Below are 20,150 nucleotides of genomic sequence, written 5' to 3'. Positions count from 1 at the left end.
AGAACACTGTCCCCACCACATACATCCTCGTCACCTCAAACTCTCCAACATTCTCCTCACCGGCCTCCCTCCACAAACTCCAGCTCATCCAGAGTTTGGCACACCCTGCACACCCACCTCACTGACCCCTGAGGGAGTCCACTCTGTGCCTCTACCGTATCTCTGTAATCTTCTCCCGTCGTGTCCCAGGCTGCACTCTCCCCTCTTCAAACTCCAGTCTGTTGCATATCACTGCTCCCTCTGCACCAGCACCATCGTTACCTTCAGCACCCCCCACCCCCCCATATCTGGACTTCTCTTCCTAAATTCCTTCAGTTTATTACTGCTCTCCTCAGAACCCAACTCTCTGACTGCACTTTGTCACCTCCCATCAACTTCTCCCCATCCTACTTAATTTCCAGTGGATTATAAAATCATACAACATAGGAGACTATTCGGCCCATCGTGCCTGTGCTGGCTCTTTGAAAGAGCTATCCAATTAGTCCCACTCCCCTGCTCTTTCCCCATAAGCCCTGCAAATTTCTCCCTTTCAAATATTTATCCAGTTCCCTTTTGAAAGCTGCGCTGGTTGAAGACAAGGGTGATGATTATGGGGCCATAGGGGTTCATTCCTAGATAAGAATTGTTTCAAAATTGACGCAGAACAATTTTTTATAAACTGCAGTGAACAGTGTGGAGGAAACCCTGTGGTGGGGAAGGAACGTGCAACATGGGAAAGTGTGGTCACACTCAGTGCGTCCTGTGCTCAAACAGGAAACAAGTGGATAGAGTAAATCGGGAGAAACTGTTCCCATTGGCAGGAGGGTCGGTAACCAGAGGACACAGATTTAAGATAATTGGCAAGAAAGCCAGGGGGGAGATGAGGAGAATTTTTATAACGCAGTGAGTTGTTATGATCTGGAATTCACTGCCTGAAAGGGCGGTGGAAGCAGATTCAATAATAACTTTCAAAAGGGAATTGGATAAATACTTGAATGGAAAAATTTACAGGATTATGGGGAAAGAGCAGAGGAGTGGGACTAATTGGTTAGCTCTTTCAAAGAGCCAGCACAGGTACGATGGGCTGAATGGCCCCTTTCTGTGCTCTGTTATTCTATGAGTGGCGACGCTCTGTGATCAACAGTTGGTCGAGGACGTGCTCTGGCACACAGCGAGTCAAACAGCAAATGTGTGACCTTCCCCGAGTCTACACACTGTGCCAAGCCTGCAGTCAGATTAATCAAAGAAAATCCAGAGAAAGGCCCCTCAATCCCCCCAGCCAGAGTCTGATAACGTCTGATTATTCTATTCGGGATTCTCCTCCCCCCTCTGTTGAATTCCTACTTTAAGGAACACTAATTTCTTTCTCCCAACCCAAGCTGTGGTAATAAATTCCGCTGCTCTGAAAGCATCACAATCAGGCTTTCAGATAGACAATCTGCTTTAATTTAACCTTCAATTATTTAATTTCTGTACAGTTGGGTTACAGGGTCTCCGTTCAATCTCAGTCTCCTGCATTTCAAATTACAGCACGGAACAAATGATACAAAACGAGTGGGTAAGACTTCCCCTCTGAGACGAAGGGGCTCGAAACAGGAACATTGTGTTCGCTGGTGGACTGGGCTCACAGACGCAGCCAGTACATGGCACTGCGGATCCTGTTATAATCCGGTAGTTGCTCGATTGGACCTGTTGGAGAGACAGAAAACATCTCTCAGTTAACGAATACAGAGAAACCGGCAGAGAAGGAAGGAGAGAGGAAGTAAGCATCAAATAAGAGCAGGGACTCCCCAAGCTGTGGGCTGCACAGGTCCACCTCAGGGAGTCTCAGGGTCCCAGGTAAAGTTTACAGCCCCGATCCCACTGACCTGCAGGGAGCTCAAGGTGCAGATTTTAATCCATTCCAAAGCAGCAAATAACAAATCTGAAGGCAAACGCAGCCAATGAGCTAGGCCAAGGATTGAGGTCCAAAGGGGAGAAGTACCCACAGGCTGTAGTTTGGACACCCCGATCTACAGGACCGGCCAAACTAGTACCACTAAGGGCAAACCTGGGGCTCTGCAGCAATCAGAGCAAGTGGGAGGCCCCTATAGGCAAAATGTTTCAGTAAAAATAACAAACTCACCAAATGATCCTGAAACAGATACACCAGGTCCTGGACCTGGGACTGTGAACAGGGACATTCCCGAAGTCTGACTACACCAGGTCCTGGATCCTGGGACTGTGAACAGGGACATTCCCGTAGTCTGACTACACCAGGTCCTGGACCTGGGACTGTGAACAGGGACATTCCCGAAGTCTGACTACACCAGGTCCTGGATCCTGGGACTGTGAACAGGGACATTCCCGAAGTCTGACTACAACAGGTCCTGGATCCTGGGACTGTGAACAGGGACATTCCCGAAGTCTGACTACACCAGGTCCTGGACCTGGGACTGTGAACAGGGACATTCCCGTAGTCTGACTACACCAGGTCCTGGACCTGGGACTGTGAACAGGGACATTCCCGTAGTCTGACTACACCAGGTCCTGGATCCTGGGACTGTGAACAGGGACATTCCCGTAGTCTGACTACACCAGGTCCTGGATCCTGGGACTGTGAACAGGGACATTCCCGTAGTCTGACTACACCAGGTCCTGGATTTCCTCTTATGCTGTTCCTATATCTGATGGTTATCTGTGGCCAGGTGACCGACAGCGCAATGAAAAGAATCGAAACTTACCAATTGCAGCAACAGCAGGACACGTGTCGTAGAGATACCGGCTACAAACTTCACGCAGAGTCTGAGCATTAACAGCCTGCACCAGGAATCAAAACACAAATCACAATTACACGGCACAGATCAGGAACAGCTGTGAGGTCACAACCAGGGCACAAAGCTCAAGTGTGAAGAGCAAGTCTGATACAGCACATTCTTCTTCGGGGAACAGTCCCACAGACACTGACCCTCACTGGGGGACAGTTCCACAGGCACTGACTCTCACTGGGGGACAGTCCCACAGACACTGACTCTCACTGGGGTACAGTTCCACAGACACTGACTCTCACTGGGGGACAGTCCCACCGGCACTGACTCTCACTGGGGGACAGTTCCACAGGCACTGACTCTCACTGGGGGACAGTCCCACAGACACTGACTCTCACTGGGGGACAGTCCCACAGACACTGACTCTCACTGGGGGACAGTCCCACAGACACTGACTCTCACTGGGGGACAGTTCCACAGACACTGACTCTCACTGGGGGACAGTCCCACCGGCACTGACTCTCACTGGGGGACAGTTCCACAGACACTGACTCTCACTGGGGGACAGTTCCACAGACACTGACTCTCACTGGGGGACAGTCCCACCGGCACTGACTCTCACTGGGGGACAGTTCCACAGACACTGACTCTCACTGGGGGACAGTTCCACAGGCACTGACTCTCACTGGGGGACAGTTCCACAGGCACTGACTCTCACTGGGGGACAGTTCCCCAAATCCCCGACAGGGTGAGTTTTTAGCTGTGTTAATAACGGGCTGTGAACAAAAATTGGTACGTACATCAATCCTGGTGTTCCACTCTGCCAATGAGATGCGGCGCCCGAAACTGAGGACTTGGCGCCCGATGTCGGCACATGTTGGCGTGGTGCCTGCGAACAAACGTGTGTGTTAGTGAGCTCCAGCTCTGCACGGGCATTAGAGACCGTTTCCTTCTCTCCCACTCTCCCGGGGGTACGACAGCTCAGTGAGGGACAGCTGCAATCCTGTACTGATATTGGGGTACAGATCTGTGGGCAATGCCTACCCACTGGTACTGATATTGGGGTACAGATCTGTGGGCAATGCCTACCCGCTGCTACTGATATTGGGGTATAGATTTGAGGGTACTGCCTACACACTGGTACTAATTTTTGGGTACAGATCTGCAGGCACTGCCTACCATCTGACATCATTTTTGGGGTACAGATCTGTGGGCGCTGCCCAGGCTCCAATACCATTTTTGGGGTACAGATCTGTGGTTCTCTGGTACCTCGTCCTGCTGGCTATTTCCTATGTATTGCCTGAACACCAAGTGTCAGTGGGCAGGATATTAGACTGTGGGCGGAATCGGATGGGAGTGTTTCATCCCACTGCCCTCAGCATTTCCTTCTTACCGTCCAACTGGGCGACCAGGTGGGTTCTCAGGGTGTTCTTGGCTCTGTTCACCTCACTCTCGGTCACACTGGTGCAGAGACGCATCCTGAACAGAAACACAAACACGGGACAGTCAAATTCCACGGAAACTGGAAAAGATGAAATTACTCCACCAATATCCTCACCCCACTGCTGGCTCTTGGTGGGTGGGAGTTGGTGGGGGGGGGGGAAGGGGAGGGGCGATGGGGGAGCTGAGCCCGAAATGCCCTCGACCGACACACACACACACTTTCCAGCAGAGGTGAGTGGACAGTGATCAGGAGGGCAGCCTGCTCACTAATGCAGCGGCACGGCACTAACTGCCGAACTCCCAGTCGATGCAGTGACTCCACAACCCTGGCAGCCCCAGGTCAGGGCGGCTCAGTTAGGGTGACCTCTAACCCTCCCGTTAGGGTAATAGGACTAAACTTCACACATCACGAGTGGACCGTATTCGATCATTTGAATTCTTTGCACTAAATTCCCACTATCCCGTTAATTTACGTTGCTTAATTTGAATTATTGGATCATTTAAATTCTTTGTAGCACTTTGAATTATGCACAGATTGCAGTAAGTGATCACTGATTGGAGGCCCCTGGGGGAGGGGGGTCCGAGGTGAGGGAAGGGATCGGCCGGGGGTCCGGGGGTGGAGGAGGGGGTCCGGGGGAAGCATGGATACTCACCACTCTCCTTGGGCAAAGTGCAGCATGTCTTCAACGTTCAGTGCGTCACACACCAAGTGTATCCCCCAGAGCCCCGTGTCAGAGTAACACGTGTTGAATGACTGGAAACTGTGACCCAGCTTATTCTCAACTGAAATCTGGGCCAGACGACTCGAATGATTCTGTAGAGAGGAAAAAGTAGGGTTAAACAGTATAATTAATTGCCCGCCACACTGTCCCATCAAACACTCCCAGGGCAGGTACAGCACGGGTTAGATACAGAGTAAAGCTCCCTCTCCACTGTCCCATCAAACACTCCCAGGGCAGGTACAGCACGGGTTAGATACAGAGTAAAGCTCCCTCTCCACTGTCCCATCAAACACTCCCGGGACAGGTACAGCACGGGTTAGATACAGATTTGGAGCAGTTCTGTGCTGTGCACCTGAACACACGAGGAACAGGACTGATTGGCTTTGATGTCTGATGCGTGTCAGCCCGCTCAGGAATCTGCGATCCAAACCAGTATGAAAGCCACAGGTCAAGTTTTGATCGATATGGAGAGCACACTCGTTCCCTGTAGGGACACGCCCCACTAATCCAAGTCAGGGAGCAGAGAGCAAGAGCCCAGGCTGAACTCAGATACTGCCGGCATTTCACCAGCTAAAATCGAGCAGTTTGCCAGCAGCATCTTACTCAGAATGCAACGGCTTGCAGGGTTATCTGGAGCAGAGTGGGAAGAATCCCAGATCCCGGTGACAAGTTCCATTAATGAGCCAGGCTGGCTGGTTAATCATTAACCTGCCCTGACTCACTCAGGTATAACAGCAACTTGCATTTACTTTGTGCCTTTAATGCAATAAAACATCCCAAGGCGCTTCACAGGAGCATAAATCAGCCAAAATTCGACATCGAGCCATCTAAGAAGATAGGAGGTCAGGTGACCAAAAGCTTGGTCCAAGAGGTAGGTTTTAAGCAGTGTCTTAAATGAGAGAGGCGGAGAGGTTTAGGGAGGGAATTCCAGAGCTTAGGGCCGAGGCAGCTGAAGGCACGGCCGCCAGTGGTGGGACAATTAAAATCGGAGATGCACAAGAGGCCAGAATTGGAGGAGCGCAGAGATCTCGGAGGGTTGTCGGGCTGGAGGAGGTTACAGAGATAGGGAGGGGCGAGGCCAGGGAGGGATTTGAACAGGAGGATGAGAATTTTAGTTTTAGATTTTAGTTTAGTATTAGTTGCTTCACTTTCGACAAGACAGAGAGAGAAGATCCAGCTTTGAAGAGTGGCTGTGATCATCCATCAGTTGGATGACCGCACGTTGTTTGTGGAATGAAAGAGCATTCACGTGATGAGGGTCTGGTTTCGAGTTTCACTCATTTATACGCAGCTACTTACCGCTCCACCCCCGTACGTGCGGTCCCAGTTTCCAATGAGGGTCCTGGCAATCAAGAGAGGAACCATGTCAGGACTGGACCACCCAACTCCCTCCACAGCGATTGCAATGTGTGCTAACGGCATGACATCATCTCGGACTAGAATCTGAAACCAAGGAAAGAAACAGTGTTCAACTTCACACGCCACAAAAAGTGTTTCCAACCCCCTCCCCGGAAGCTGTTGGCTCTTTGCCAGGATGACAGCCGGCTATTCCACTGTGGGGATCATCACAAAAAGCCTGATTCTGCCTTCACCCGACCCCCAAACGCACAGAAGTGACTGGATGGCAATCAGGGGTGAGAATGTGGAAAAGTGCAGACGCAGAAGAGATCATTCAGACCTGTGGGGTCCGAAAAACTCACTCACCCACTCCCTCAAATATCGGCCCAATTCTCCCTTCGATTAGCCCCACTTTGCTGCCTGGACAGTTCACTCCACGTGTTCCCCACCCTGGGTGTAACGGCGTTAGTTCCATGCTCTCCGGGAACCTTCAGCCTGAGCCAGATTCTCTGCCACACTCCCAATCTCCACCAGATTCATGGGTTCAATTTATCCATTCTCTTAAGTCTCTTCATTCCTTGAATAATCTCACTTCTGAGCGTTCACCCCCTCCCCACAGGAACCAATCCCGAGCTCATCACCCTCTCCACACATTACAGCATATCCTCAGTACTGCCCCTCCGACAGTGCGGCGCTCCCTCAGTACTGCCCCTCCGACAGTGCGGCGCTCCCTCAGTACTGCCCCTCCGACAGTGCGGCGCTCCCTCAGTACTGCCCCTCCGACAGTGCGGCGCTCCCTCAGTACTGCCCCTCCGACAGTGCGGCGCTCCCTCAGTACTGCCCCTCCGACAGTGCGGCGCTCCCTCAGTACTGCCCCTCCGACAGTGCGGCGCTCCCTCAGTACGGCCCCTCCGACAGTGCGGCGCTCCCTCAGTACTGACCCTCCTACAGTGCGGCGCTCCCTCAGTACTGACCCTCCGACAGTGCAGCGCTACCTCAGTACTGACCCTCCGACAGTGCAGCGCTCCCTCAGTACTGACCCTCCGACAGTGCAGCGCTCCCTCAGTACTGACCCTCCGACAGTGCAGCGCTCCCTCAGTACTGACCCTCCGACAGTGCAGCGCTCCCTCAGTACTGACCCTCCGACAATGCAGCGCTCCCTCAGTACTGACCCTCCGACAATGCAGTGCTCCCTCAGTACTGACCCTCCGACAGTGCGGCGCTCCCTCAGTACTGCCCCTCCGACAATGCGGCACTCCCTCAGTACTGACCCTCCGACAGTGCGGCGCTCCCTCAGTACTGCCCCTCCGACAGTGCGGCGCTCCCTCAGTACTGCCCCTCCGACAGTGCGGCGCTCCCTCAGTACTGACCCTCCGACAGTGCGGCACTCCCTCAGTACTGACCCACCGACAGTGCGGCACTCCCTCAGTACTGACCCTCCGACAGTGCGGCGCTCCCTCAGTACTGACCCTCCGACAGTGCGGCGCTCCCTCAGTACTGCCCCTCCGACAGTGCGGCGCTCCCTCAGTACTGCCCCTCCGACAGTGCGGCGCTCCCTCAGTACTGCCCCTCCGACAGTGCGGCGCTCCCTCAGTACTGACCCTCCGACAGTGCGGCACTCCCTCAGTACTGACCCTCCGACAGTGCGGCACTCCCTCAGTACTGACCCTCCGACAGTGCGGCGCTCCCTCAGTACTGCCCCTCCGACAGTGCGGCGCTCCCTCAGTACTGCCCCTCCGACAGTGCGGCGCTCCCTCAGTACTGACCCTCCGACAGTGCGGCACTCCCTCAGTACTGACCCTCCGACAGTGCGGCGCTCCCTCAGTACTGCTCTGAAGTGTCTGTCTGGAGAACGTGCTCAAGTTCCTAGTGTGTGGTTTTAACCCATGACCTTCTGACCCAAAGGCGAGTGGCACCAACTAAGCCCAGCTGACAGATCAATGTTTCTATTGTGATCATCCTCTTTTCCACCACAAGCCTAACCGTAAACTCTACCATATTGCCGAGACGTCTGCAACTCTGATTTGCTCTACCATCTCCCGACTGTTCCTTAATATTGGCTCCCCTCCATGAACAATTGTGCCCTGAAACAATCCAATATTGTGCCCAGGACCATGTTTTCACTCCTGGTGGCCCCTCTGTAGATTCCCCAGTCTATCCCTGGTACCTGTTCCTGTACATGCTTCCCTTATTTAACTACAAGATTCTGGGATCTGTCGCAGAAACACATAGTTACCCATCTCGCCCCCCGCCCTTAACAGGGCAGCCTCCCCCACCAGTAACACGGCACTCACCCCCCCCCCCACCACAACAGAGCTTCCACTTTCTCCGCAGTCAGCCCACATCGGTCCATCTCTCTAATCCCGTTCTCTTTCACAGACGCGTATCCCGGGCCAGGGGAACTGAGGCTAAATGTAACCCCCCAATTATAGGAACATAGGAACAGGAGTCGGCCATTCAGCCCCTCGTGCCTGCTCCGCCATTTGATAAGATCATGGCTGATCTGTGATCTAACTCCATATATCTGCCTTTGGCCCATATCCCTTAATACCTTTGGTTGCCAAAAAGCTATCTATCTCAGATTTAAATTTAGCAATTGAGCAAGTATCAATTGCCATTTGCGGAAGAGAGTTCCAAACTTCCACCACCCTTTGTGTGTAGAAATGTTTTCTAATCTCACTCCTGAAAGGTCTGGCTCTAATTTTTAGACTGTGCCCCCTACTCCTAGAATCCCCAACCAGCAGAAATAGTTTCTCTCTATCCACCCTATCTGTTCCCCTTAATATCTTATAAACTTTGATCAGATCACCCCTTAACCTTCGAAACTCTAGAGAATACAACCCCAATTTGTTAACCCTTGAAGTCCAGGTATCATTCTAGTAAACCTACGCTGCACTCCCTCCAAGGCCAATATGTCCTTCCGAAGGTGCGGTGCCCAGAACTGCTCACAGTACTCCAGGTGCGGTCTAACCAGGGTTTTGTATAGCTGCAGCATAACTTCTGCCCCCTTGTACTCCAGTCCTCTAGATATAAAGGCCAGCATTCCATTAGCCTTATTGATCATTTTCTACACCTGTTCATGACACTTCAATGATCTACGTACCTGAACCCCTAAGTCCCTTTGGACATCCAATTATTGCCTCAACAGAGTGGGATGGACCCTGGGATCTTCCTGTTCAGTATGGCTCGGGGCCCCACCAGGCAGGGAACAGGCTGACGATGGGGTAGATTCACCCATAATGCAAACCACCGGTTCTTATGATACTGACCTGACTTCCTGTGAAACGGCAGGGGGCCAACACGGGAATGGCATCGTTCTCGTACTTGAAGGAAATGTCCCCAAAGTGCTGCCGAGCCAAGCCCAGCACCTCATCATGTCGAACACCTGAGGGGGAAAACAGAGCCCACACTGTAGTTACCCCAAAACACACGCTGTAATTACCCCAAAATATTCACCTACGCCCCACACTGTAATTACCCCAAAACACTCAACTTTTTTTCATTCGTTCACGGGATGTGGGCGTCGCTGGCGAGGCCAGCATTTATTGCCCATCCCCTAATTGCCCATCCCTAATTGAGAGTAGACTGATGGGGCGGTGATCGGTGCCACACAACACGTTGGACGGTGTCTTCAGTGCGAAGACGGGACTTCGTCTCCACGAGGACTGTGCGGTGGTCATTCCTACTAATACTGTCATGGACAGATGCATCTGCGACAGGTAGATTGGTGAGGACAAGGTTAAGAAGTTTTTCCCTCGTGTTGGTTCGCTCACCAACTGCCGCAGGCCCGGTCTAGCAGCTATGTCCTTCAGGACTCGGCCAGCTCGGTCAGTAGTGGTGCTACCGAGCCACTCTTGGTGATGGACATTGAAGTCCCCCACCCAGAGTACATTCTGTGCCCTTGCTACCTTCAGTGCTTCCTCCAAGTGGTGCTCAACATGGTGGAGGACTGATTCATCAGCTGAGGGAGGACGGTAGGTGGTAATCAGCAGGAGGTTTCCTTGCCCATGTTTGACCTGATGCCATGAGATTTCATGGGGTCCAGAGTCAATGTTGAGGACTCCCAGGGCCACTCCCTCCTGACTGTATATCACTGTACCGCCACCTCTGGTCGGTCTGTCCTTCCGGTGGGACAGGACATACCCAGGGATGGTGATGGAAGAGTCTGGGACGTTGGCTGAAAGGTATGATTCTGTGAGTATGGCTATGTCAGGCTGTTGCTTGACTAGTCTGTGGGACAGCTCTCCAAATTTTGGCACAAGTCCCCAGATGTTGGGACTTTGCAGGGTCGACTGGGCTGTTTGCCTTTGTCGTGTCTGGTGCCTAGTGGTCTGATGCTGGGTGGGCCGTCCGGTTTTATTCTTATTGTGACTCAACTACCCCCACACAGTGTGTTTTGGGATAATTACTTATCTACCTCCGCAGGCCCTGCAACCACCCCGCAGGCCCTCATCTACCACCCACTTTACATATTAATTGCCCAACAACTCCTAAAATGTGATGCCCAGAATTGGCCACGATGCCCCAGATGGGACCGATGATCATTTCTCACCTCCTGAGGCAGCCACGACTATTCGGGGAGCCTTGTAATGATTGGTCATGAATTCTACAAGACTGTTGCGATTCAGAGACCTTAACAGCAAAAAAAAACAATGCATTAATCAAAAGAAATAATAATGTGTATATGAGAACATTCGTATGGGATATGGGAACCTGAGCAGGGAGACAGAGGAGGGGGAAACAAGGATAGAAACAAAAGACAGAAAGGGAAGAAGCAATAATGGAAGGCAGAGAAAACAAGGGCGAAAAACAAATAGGGCCATAGTGCCAAGTTGGTGGGGATTGTCTATAGGCCCCCAAACAGTAGTGGAGATGTAGGGGAGGGCATTAAACAGGAAATTAGAGACGCGTTCAAGAAGGGTACAACTATAATCATGGGTGATTTTAATCTACATATAGATTGTTCAAACCAAATTAGCAATAATACTGTGGGGGAGGAATTCCTGGAGTGTGTACATGATGGTTTTCTAGACCAATACGTTGAGGAATCAACTAGAGAACAGGCGATCCTAGACTGGGTATTGTGCAATGAGAAAGGATTAATTAACAATCTTGTTGTGCAGGATCCTTTAGGGAAGAGCGACCATAACATGACAGAATTCCTCATTAAGATGGAGTGAAGTAATTGAAAGCGGGAACAGGGTACTGAGTTAGACGATCAGCCATGATCATTTTGAATGGCGGAGCAGGCCCGAAGGGCCGAATGGCCTACTCTTGCTCCTATTTTCTACGTTTCTATTCATTGGCAGGTTGCTAAGCACTAAAAACACTGGAACTGAGTTTGGTAAAAAAGATTGTGCTATTGGCACAGGGAGACTGGCAGGTTTGTGCCTATAGGACAGAGTGTGAGGTGAAATTGGATCATTTTTGAGCTAGAAACCAACCTGATTAAACGGGATCTCACCACTCGATTCGGGTATTTTATTATAATCTGTATGTTGGTTCAAATTCAGCAGCGACCACAGTTAAAACCAACTGTCACAACTTCCTACACAACATGAACACACGGGGACACTGCCTACCACCTTCATCAACAGAGCAGCAAACATTTCCCCAATGGGCCCACCCCTGCAATAGGTGCGGCAATCTGGGCAAGTGAACAGCAGAGCCACATAAAGCAGGAAAGTTTCAGGTTCGGTCCCTGATCGGAACAACTGAGTGCTTGCTGGGCCACTTCAGATCCACGTGTAGGCCAGGCCAGATTGGGCATCGGTGACTCTGACACATATCTGCCAACGAATCCGGTTTTTACAACAATCTGTCAGATTTCATGGTTTTTGTCTGGTGCCAGCCCACGTTACCAGACTTTTGCCTGATTACGCCTCTGGGAAGCGCCTTGGGATATTTTTCTACGTTGAAGACACAATATAAATTCAAGTTGCTGCTGAATTCAACTTCACAAACTGCCATGGTGCAATGTGAACTCACGATTTCTGGATCATCATTTCAGAACCAGAATCACGACACTGCTGTGTCCACACAGAGAGGCAGAGGAGCTGCACAGGTCTCAGTGCGGTGGGTTAGGGAGAGGGGCTGCCAGCCTGGACTCCCTCTTTCCCCTCCATCCTCGCAGGGAAGGTGGGTGTGGGCATTGGGTGAGAACAGGCTCAGAACACAAGACCACAGCCGCGAGGCCTTCCGGTCAAATAGCCCGTTGACACTCGCTGTCTAGCCTCACACACGGGAGAATGGGGGTGTTACTGGGGGGGGGTGAGTGGGGAGAATGGAGGAGGGAGAGCAAGAGTCAGCTCCTTCAGGGGGGAATGGGGGTGTTACCGGGGGGGACGGAAGTGGGGGAAGGGGAGGGGGGGGAGAGTGGGGGAAGGGGAGGGGGAGCGAGAGTCAGCTCCTTCAGGGGGGGATGGGGGTGTTACCGGGGGTCGGGGGGGGGGGGGGGGGGGGGGGGGGGAGTGGGGGAAGGGGAGGGGGAGCGAGAGTCAGCTCCTTCAGGGGGGGATGTGGGTGTTGCCGGGGGGAGGGGGGGGGGGGAGTGGGGGAAGGGGAGGGGGAGCGAGAGTCAGCTCCTTCAGGGGGGAAAGTGTAGAGAGGAAATTAAGGTTGCAGCAGTACGAGTTGCGGGGAGACAGTGGAGCGATCAGGAGGAGGGTCTTGTTCAGCCAATCTCTACAGTAGCTATGGAGCGTGAACAGTCAGGTTATGTGTCCACCTCCCACGTATTAACATCAGGCTGGACAGTGAAGAAACTTCAAAATAAACAGGGGGTGTTTACCTAAGTACCCCTCAAGAATAAACCCCCCCCCCCCCCGCCATGGATTGGTTTCTTCCGCTCTATTCCTGATTATTCACGGTTGTTTCTCACACTAAAAATTCAAATTATCGACTAATTCATCGAGTTACATCAAAACTACAGCATAGAAACAGGCCATTCGGCCCAACTGGTCTATGCTGGTGTTTATGCTCCACACGAGCCTCCTCCCTCCCTACTCCATCTCACCCTATCACCATATCCTTCTATTCCTTTCTCCCTCATGTGTTTATCCAGCTTCCCCTTAAATGTATCTACACTATTCACCTCAACTACTCCTTGTGGGAGTGAGTTCCACATTCTCACCACTCTCTGGGTAAAGAAGTTTCTCCTGAATTCCTGATTGGATTTATTAGTGACTATCTTATATTTATAGCCTCTAGTTCTGGTCTCCCCCACAAGTGGAAACATCTTCTCTCCGTCTACCCTATCAAACCCTTTCATTATCTTAAAGACATTTATCAGGTCACCCCTCAGCCTTCTCTTTTCTAGAGAAGAGTCCCAGCCTGTTCAATCTTTCCTGACAAGGCTATCCTCTCAGTTCTGGTATCATCCTTGTGAATCTTTTTTGCACCCTCTCCAATGCCTCTATAAGCTTTCTATGGTATGGAGTTCAGAACTGCGCAAATGAAGCTTCGTAAATTGCACATCAAAATCGGATTTTAGTGCTTAAAAAAATAATCGAACGATCGTATAATTCAAATCCTTTGAACTAAGAGGAGACTGTAACCTGGAGGAAGAGAGAATGGTGGAGTCTGAATTCTATCACAGAACAGCCTTAGTCCGGTCCAGAACAGGGGAGTTCTCCCTGGTGTCCTGGGCCAATATTTATCCCTCAACCAACATCACTAAAAACAGATTATCTGGTCATTATCTCACTGCTGTTTGTGGGATCTTGCTGTGCGTAGATTGGCTGCTGCGTTTCCTACATTACAACAGTGACTAACTTCAAAAGTGTCTGCAAAGAAGAATGAGAGGAGCTGAGGAGAAATTTTTTCACCCAGAGGGTGGTGGGGGTCTGGAACTCACTGCCTGGAAGGGTGGTGGAGGCAGAAACCCTCAACTCATTTAAAAAGCACCTGGATGTGCACCTAAAGTACCGTAACCCACAGGGCTACAGACCAAGTGCTGGAAAGTGGGATTAAGCTGGATAGCTCTTTCTCGGCCGGTACAGACACGATGGGCCAAATGGCCTCCTTCTGCGCTGTAAATTTTTCTATGTTTCTATGTAAAGCGCTTTGGGGCGTCTCGAGGTTGTGTAAGGCGCTATATAAATGCAAGTCCGTTCTTTCTTTCTTCTTGCCCTAACCACTCACTTGACATTCTCCGTGGGCCCCACGACGGTGTAAGCGAGGGGAGTTCCCTGGAAAGCAGTGGCGTGAAGGTAATCGAATACCACCTCCTCCAGGCTGCTCTCCATCTCCTGCATCTCCTGCAGGATGAGGCTGCGCCCTTGCTCCAGATCAGAATTCGCCAGCGTGCTGTTCTGTAACAGGTCACCGAGGAGCTCCACCACTGCAAAAAAGAAACGTACCAGTTTAATGACCGGCTTAACCGGCAGAGCGTGGCCGGCTTAACCAGCAGAGAATCTCTTTCCTACAACAAGTGACTCTCATTCACTCTTGCCCTCCCCACTCACTGTTGACACTTGGCAGGGTTTCCATGGGAACCAGGCCCCCTCCCTGTCTCAGGCTCACCCATGATGAATGCCCGAGTGTAAACTTAATACAGGGATTGCCACCCATCCATTCAACCATGGGGGGAAGCACAGCTGAGCCTGAATCTCTCACGCGTACATTTTCACAGATTTTCACATTGGCGATTTTTCCCTCCCTAACCCAGGGGCTGCTGAGGCTAATTTATCATCAATACTGTTCCCCCCACTGATCGCTGCACAGACTGGGAACTTCAGCTGCCCGCTGGGGCTGCATTTGTAGATTCAATTGTCCTGTCACATTCTGTACATTTCAAATGAATCTGGGGCAAAATGCTGCATTTGTTAAAACGCTAAAGGATAGGGAGTCAAATATGGGCAAAGAGCAGGGGAGTGGGACAAATTGGATAGCTCCTTCAAAGAGCCAGCACAGGCTCGATGGGCCAAAGGGCCGTCTTCTGTGCTGTAAGATTCTATGATAAATATTCACACCAGCTTTTGGGCAAAGGAAATCGAGTTTATACTAAGAACACAAATCCTGCAATCCAGCTATCAGTTTACATATAAAAACACCGCAGGAATATTCCGTTTATCCCAAGGAACACCGTGGGAATGTTCAGCACCTTTTGGCAAATCCGTGGACAGTGACTTCATGTAATAGGCAGTCTGCTCGCGAGAGGTGTACGCACTCAGGTGGGCGCCCATTCTCTCCACCTCCTGCTCCAACGCCAACTGAGAATGTTTCTTGGTTCCCTGAAAACAACAAGGTTCGATATTTCAAACTACTTTTCCAACCTTTTATTTTTTCCAATTCCATTCCTCTTACCCATTTTCTCCCTTTTCACAGCTGTTGGTGTCGCAGTTAATCCGCCTCTGGGCCCAGTACTAATCTCAAACTGTATGATCATACTCGGGTTTCAGCATCACCTGATGCTACACTTCCACATTTATTAAAATGAGTTTTATGTTTGCTAATTAAATGTTCTCGGTTTCTTGCTCCCCAGTCTCAGGGTTAATGAAGCAAGAAAGGAATTGACCGAATTGATGCAGGTAAATAGTTCCGATGGTGAAGGGGTCAAATCGCAGGGCACAGCAGTTAAAATAGAGGGAGTTGGAGTAAGAACGGCACTAAGGGGAACTCTGACCCAAAGGGTGAGATGTGGGATAAGTTACCAGTGAATAGTGCAAGAGGCAGTTTCTGGAGCGGTCAGAAGGTCGTGGGTTCAAGTCCCATTCCAGAATTTGAGTCCATGATTCAGGCTAACACTCCAGCACCGACCTGAGGGAGTGCCGCACAGTCAGAGGGTCAGTCCTGAGGGAGCGCTGCACAGTCAGAGGGTCAGTCCTGAGGGAGCGCTGCACAGTCAGAGGATCAGTCCTGAGGGAGTGCCGCACAGTCAGAGGGTCAGTCCTGAGGGAGTGCCGCACTGTCGGAGGGTCAGTCCTGAGGGAGTGCTGCACAGTCAGAGGGTCAGTCCTGAGGGAGCGCTGCACAGTCAGAGGGTCAGTCCTGAGGGAGTGCTGCACAGTCAGAGGGTCAGTCCTGAGGGAGCGCCGCACTGTCGGAGGGTCAGTCCTGAGGGAGTGCTGCACAGTCAGAGGGTCAGTCCTGAGGGAGCGCCGCACTGTCAGAGGGTCAGTCCTGAGGGAGTGCTGCACAGTCAGAGGGTCAGTCCTGAGGGAGTGCTGCACAGTCAGAGGGTCAGTCCTGAGGGAGCGCTGCACAGTCAGAGGGTCAGTCCTGAGGGAGCGCTGCACAGTCAGAGGGTCAGTCCTGAGGGAGCGCCGCACTGTCGGAGGGTCAGTCCTGAGGGAGTGCTGCACTGTCAGAGGGTCAGTCCTGAGGGAGTGCTGCACAGTCAGAGGGTCAGTCCTGAGGGAGTGCTGCACAGTCAGAGGATCAGTCCTGAGGGAGTGCTGCACAGTCAGAGGGTCAGTCCTGAGGGAGTGCTGCACAGTCAGAGGGTCAGTCCTGAGGGAGTGCTGCACAGTCAGAGGGTCAGTCCTGAGGGAGTGCTGCACAGTCAGAGGGTCAGTCCTGAGGGAGCGCCGCACTGTCGGAGGGTCAGTACTGAGGGAGTGCTGCACTGTCGGAGGGTCAGTACTGAGGGAGCGCCGCACTGTCGGAGGGTCAGTACTGAGGGAGTGCTGCACTGTCGGAGGGTCAGTACTGAGGGAGCGCCGCACTGTCGGAGGGTCAGTACTGAGGGAGTGCTGCACTGTCCGAGGATCAGTACTGAGGGAGCGCCGCACTGTCGGAGGGTCAGTACTGAGGGAGTGCTGCACTGTCCGAGGATCAGTGCTGAGGGAGCGCTGCACTGTCAGAGGTGCCGTCTTTCGGATGAGATGTTAAACTGAGGCCCCGTCTACCCTCTCAGATGAATGTAAAAGATTCCAGGGCCACTATTTGAAGAGCAGGGGAGCTCTCCTGGTTTCCTGGGTCAATATTTATCTCTTAACCAAGATCACTAAATGGTCATTACCACATCGCTGTTTGTGGGATCTTGCTGTGCACAAATTTGCTGCCGTGTTTCCTACATTACAACAGTGTCTACACTTCAAAACTACTTCATTGGCTGTAAAGTGCTTTGAGATGTCCTGAGGTGGTGAAAGGTGCGATAGAAATGGGAGTTGTTTCTTTCTCTGGGTCTGATGCCCTTTTTTCTGCTCCTAAAAACATTTTCAGAGGACGAAACACAGAGTACAACTTATTCTAACAGTCCAGACACAAGGATCTCTCGTTACTTATAAAAAGTAACCCTTTTTTATATTCACTAGGACCCGTCCCACAGAGCATCAGTCGCACACATTGTCTACTAGGGCCCCGTCCCACCCACGGCGGGCGCCGGGACCCCGTCCCACCCACGGCGGGCGCCGGGCACCCGTCCCATACCTTTAGAATCATGTGTTCCAGGAAGTTTGCCACGCCATTATTTTTCTCATTCTCGTAGCGACTCCCGACTTCGATCCAGACTCCGACCTACAAAGGGAGAGCAGAGTGAGAACACAACGCAGGAACTCAAACAGGGAAGCTGGGGCCTCGTATGACAACGGGAACATCATCTGCTGCGCTGAACTGTGGAGAAACGGCCACTCAGGGGCTGCAGCAACGCAGGCCGCACAGATCAGCAGGTCCTGGGGGAGTTAGCAGACCGCAGTACCTCTGGGCCGAGAGGGATAAATCGGCCGAAGTCTCTTGCTCCCGGTCACTGTCCAGCTGCACCCACCAAAACACGGCCCAGGGGTGTTGTCAGCATTGCATTCAGTTGTGATGCCCTCCACAGTCAAACAGCTGCTGAGATTCAATCTCTAGGCCCACACACAAAGAACAGCTATTGAGAGTGTGACTGGAGGGCTGTGGGAGCCTCTGGAGTTTAGGCCAAGCAAGAGGTTGGCCCCTGCAGGAGAGGAGCGAGGGGAACATCGTCCAGAAAAGGAAAAACAAGCTGTGGTGTCTCCAAATTAAAAAATTCCGGGTTTAAAGCTGAAGAAACGAGTGGAGAAGCAGCTTCCACACTCACCGTGCACGTGGGGTGATCAGACTCCTCGGTGGCAACTCGCAACCCATTATCCAGTGTGCTCAGCTTGGTCTCAGGAACGTTCTCGATGGTCTGAGCGTAGGAGACAGCACTCTGGAAACGCTTAGGTCCAAAAAGAGCTGGCTAAAGAAGGAAGAAACAGCATGAGCTCGATACAGACTCGCCCCTCACCACAGGGGCACGCCCCCCGAATACAGACTCGCCCCTCACTACAGGGGCACGCCACCCGAATACAGACTCGCCCCTCACTACAGGGGCACGCCCCCCGAATACAGACTCGCCCCTCACTACAGGGGCACGCCCCCGAATACAGACTCGCCCCCCGAATACAGACTCGCCCCTCACTACAGGGGCACGCCACCCGAATACAGACTCGCCCCTCACTACAGGGGCACGCCCCCCGAATACAGACTCGCCCCTCACTACAGGGGCACGCCCCCCGAATACAGACTCGCCCCTCACTACAGGGGCACGCCCCCCGAATACAGACTCGCCCCTCACTACAGGGGCACGCCCCCCGAATACAGACTCGCCCCTCACTACAGGGGCACGCCCCCCGAATACAGACTCGCCCCCCGAATACAGACTCGCCCCTCACTACAGGGGCACGACCCCCGAATACAGACTCGCCCCTCACTACAGGGGCACGACCCCCGAATACAGGGGGTGGGGAGGGGAGAGTGGGGGTGGGGGTGGGGAGGGGAGAGTGGGGGTGGGGGTGGGGGGGGGGAGAGTGGGGGTGGGGGGGGGGGGGAGAGTGGGGGGGGGGGGAGAGTGGGGGTGGGGGGGGGTGGGGGGCGGGGGAGAGTGGGGGTGGGGGGGGGTGGGGAGAGTGGGGGTGGGGGAGAGTGGGGGTGGGGGGGGGGTGGAGAGTGGGGGAGAGTGGGGGTGGGGGGGGGGGAGAGTGGGGGTGGGGGGGGGGGGGAGAGTGGGGGTGGGGGGGGGAGAGTGGGGGTGGGGGTGGGGGGGGGGTGGGGGTGGGGGGGGGAGAGTGGGGGTGGGGGGGGGGGGAGAGTGGGGGTGGGGAGAGTGGGGGTGGGGGGGGGGAGTGGGGGTGGGGGGGGGGGGGAGAGTGGGGGTGGGGGGGAGAGTGGGGGTGGGGGGGAGAGTGGGGGTGGGGGGGGGGGGGGAGAGTGGGGGTGGGGGGGGGGGAGGGGAGAGTGGGAGTGGGGGTGGGGGGCACTCTCTCCACCCCCCCGGGCCCCTCTCTCCATCTCTGGGCTCCGCGGCCCATTTGACCTTCCGGGTGTCCGGTCCCTCCACTGTCCCCGAGCCGCTTCCCCTCCACCGCTTACCCGGCCCTTGCTTCCCCCCGCCCTCCTCTCCTCCTCCTCCTCCTCCTCCTCCGCCCGCCCCGGGCTCTGTTACTCACTCTGCCGGCTCTGAGGAGCGCGGTCCCCGCTCGACAAACCACCGCCGCCATCTCCGTCCTCGGTCACCGGAGTGTGCGCGCGCATCTAACACAGCGCCGCCCGCCGGGCAGGAGGAGTCACCGCACCCAACACAGCGCCGCCCGCCGGGCAGGAGGAGTCACCGCACCCAACACAGCGCCGCCCGCCGGGCAGGAGGAGTCACCGTACCCAACACAGCGCCGCCCGCCGGGCAGGAGGAGTCACCGCACCCAACACAGCGCCGCCCGCCGGGCAGGAGGAGTCACCGCACCCAACACAGCGCCGCCCGCCGGGCAGGAGGAGTCACCGCACCCAACACTGAGAGGCGATGAGGAGAATTTTTTTATGCAGTGAGTTGTGATGACCTGAAATCTGAAGCAGTTTCAATAATGGGCCAGAAATAGTGCTGAGCGGCTCCTGCAAATTAAAACATCAAATGCACTTTTTGTGGACTTGCGGTGACGACTTGTTTGATTTTGAAGTTTTGTGAAATTGTGTGTTAATAATTGAA

At 53.3% G+C, this 20,150-nt stretch overlaps 1 protein-coding gene across 1 annotated transcript; it reads right to left on the bottom strand.

Moving 5' to 3' along the window:
- Window positions 1-1,402: 1,402 nt before the first annotated feature.
- LOC137309118 (mitochondrial-processing peptidase subunit beta-like) lies at window positions 1,403-19,724 on the bottom strand. The gene is made up of 13 exons (XM_067977408.1): window positions 19,621-19,724; window positions 18,231-18,371; window positions 17,603-17,689; window positions 15,333-15,462; window positions 14,372-14,570; window positions 10,782-10,861; window positions 9,499-9,614; window positions 6,191-6,334; window positions 4,823-4,983; window positions 4,120-4,205; window positions 3,527-3,615; window positions 2,703-2,778; window positions 1,403-1,668 (listed from the first exon to the last, which is right to left on the bottom strand). Exons 1-13 carry the CDS (start codon window positions 19,669-19,671, stop codon window positions 1,604-1,606), a joined length of 1,425 nt encoding a protein of 474 aa, XP_067833509.1. The 5' UTR covers window positions 19,672-19,724; the 3' UTR covers window positions 1,403-1,603.
- Window positions 19,725-20,150: the final 426 nt, after the last annotated feature.

Source organism: Heptranchias perlo, unplaced genomic scaffold, assembly GCF_035084215.1.
Source record: "Heptranchias perlo isolate sHepPer1 unplaced genomic scaffold, sHepPer1.hap1 HAP1_SCAFFOLD_1476, whole genome shotgun sequence".
In the NCBI taxonomy this organism is placed as follows: Eukaryota; Metazoa; Chordata; class Chondrichthyes; order Hexanchiformes; family Hexanchidae; genus Heptranchias; species Heptranchias perlo.
This window is presented reverse-complemented; position numbering and strand designations above follow the sequence as displayed.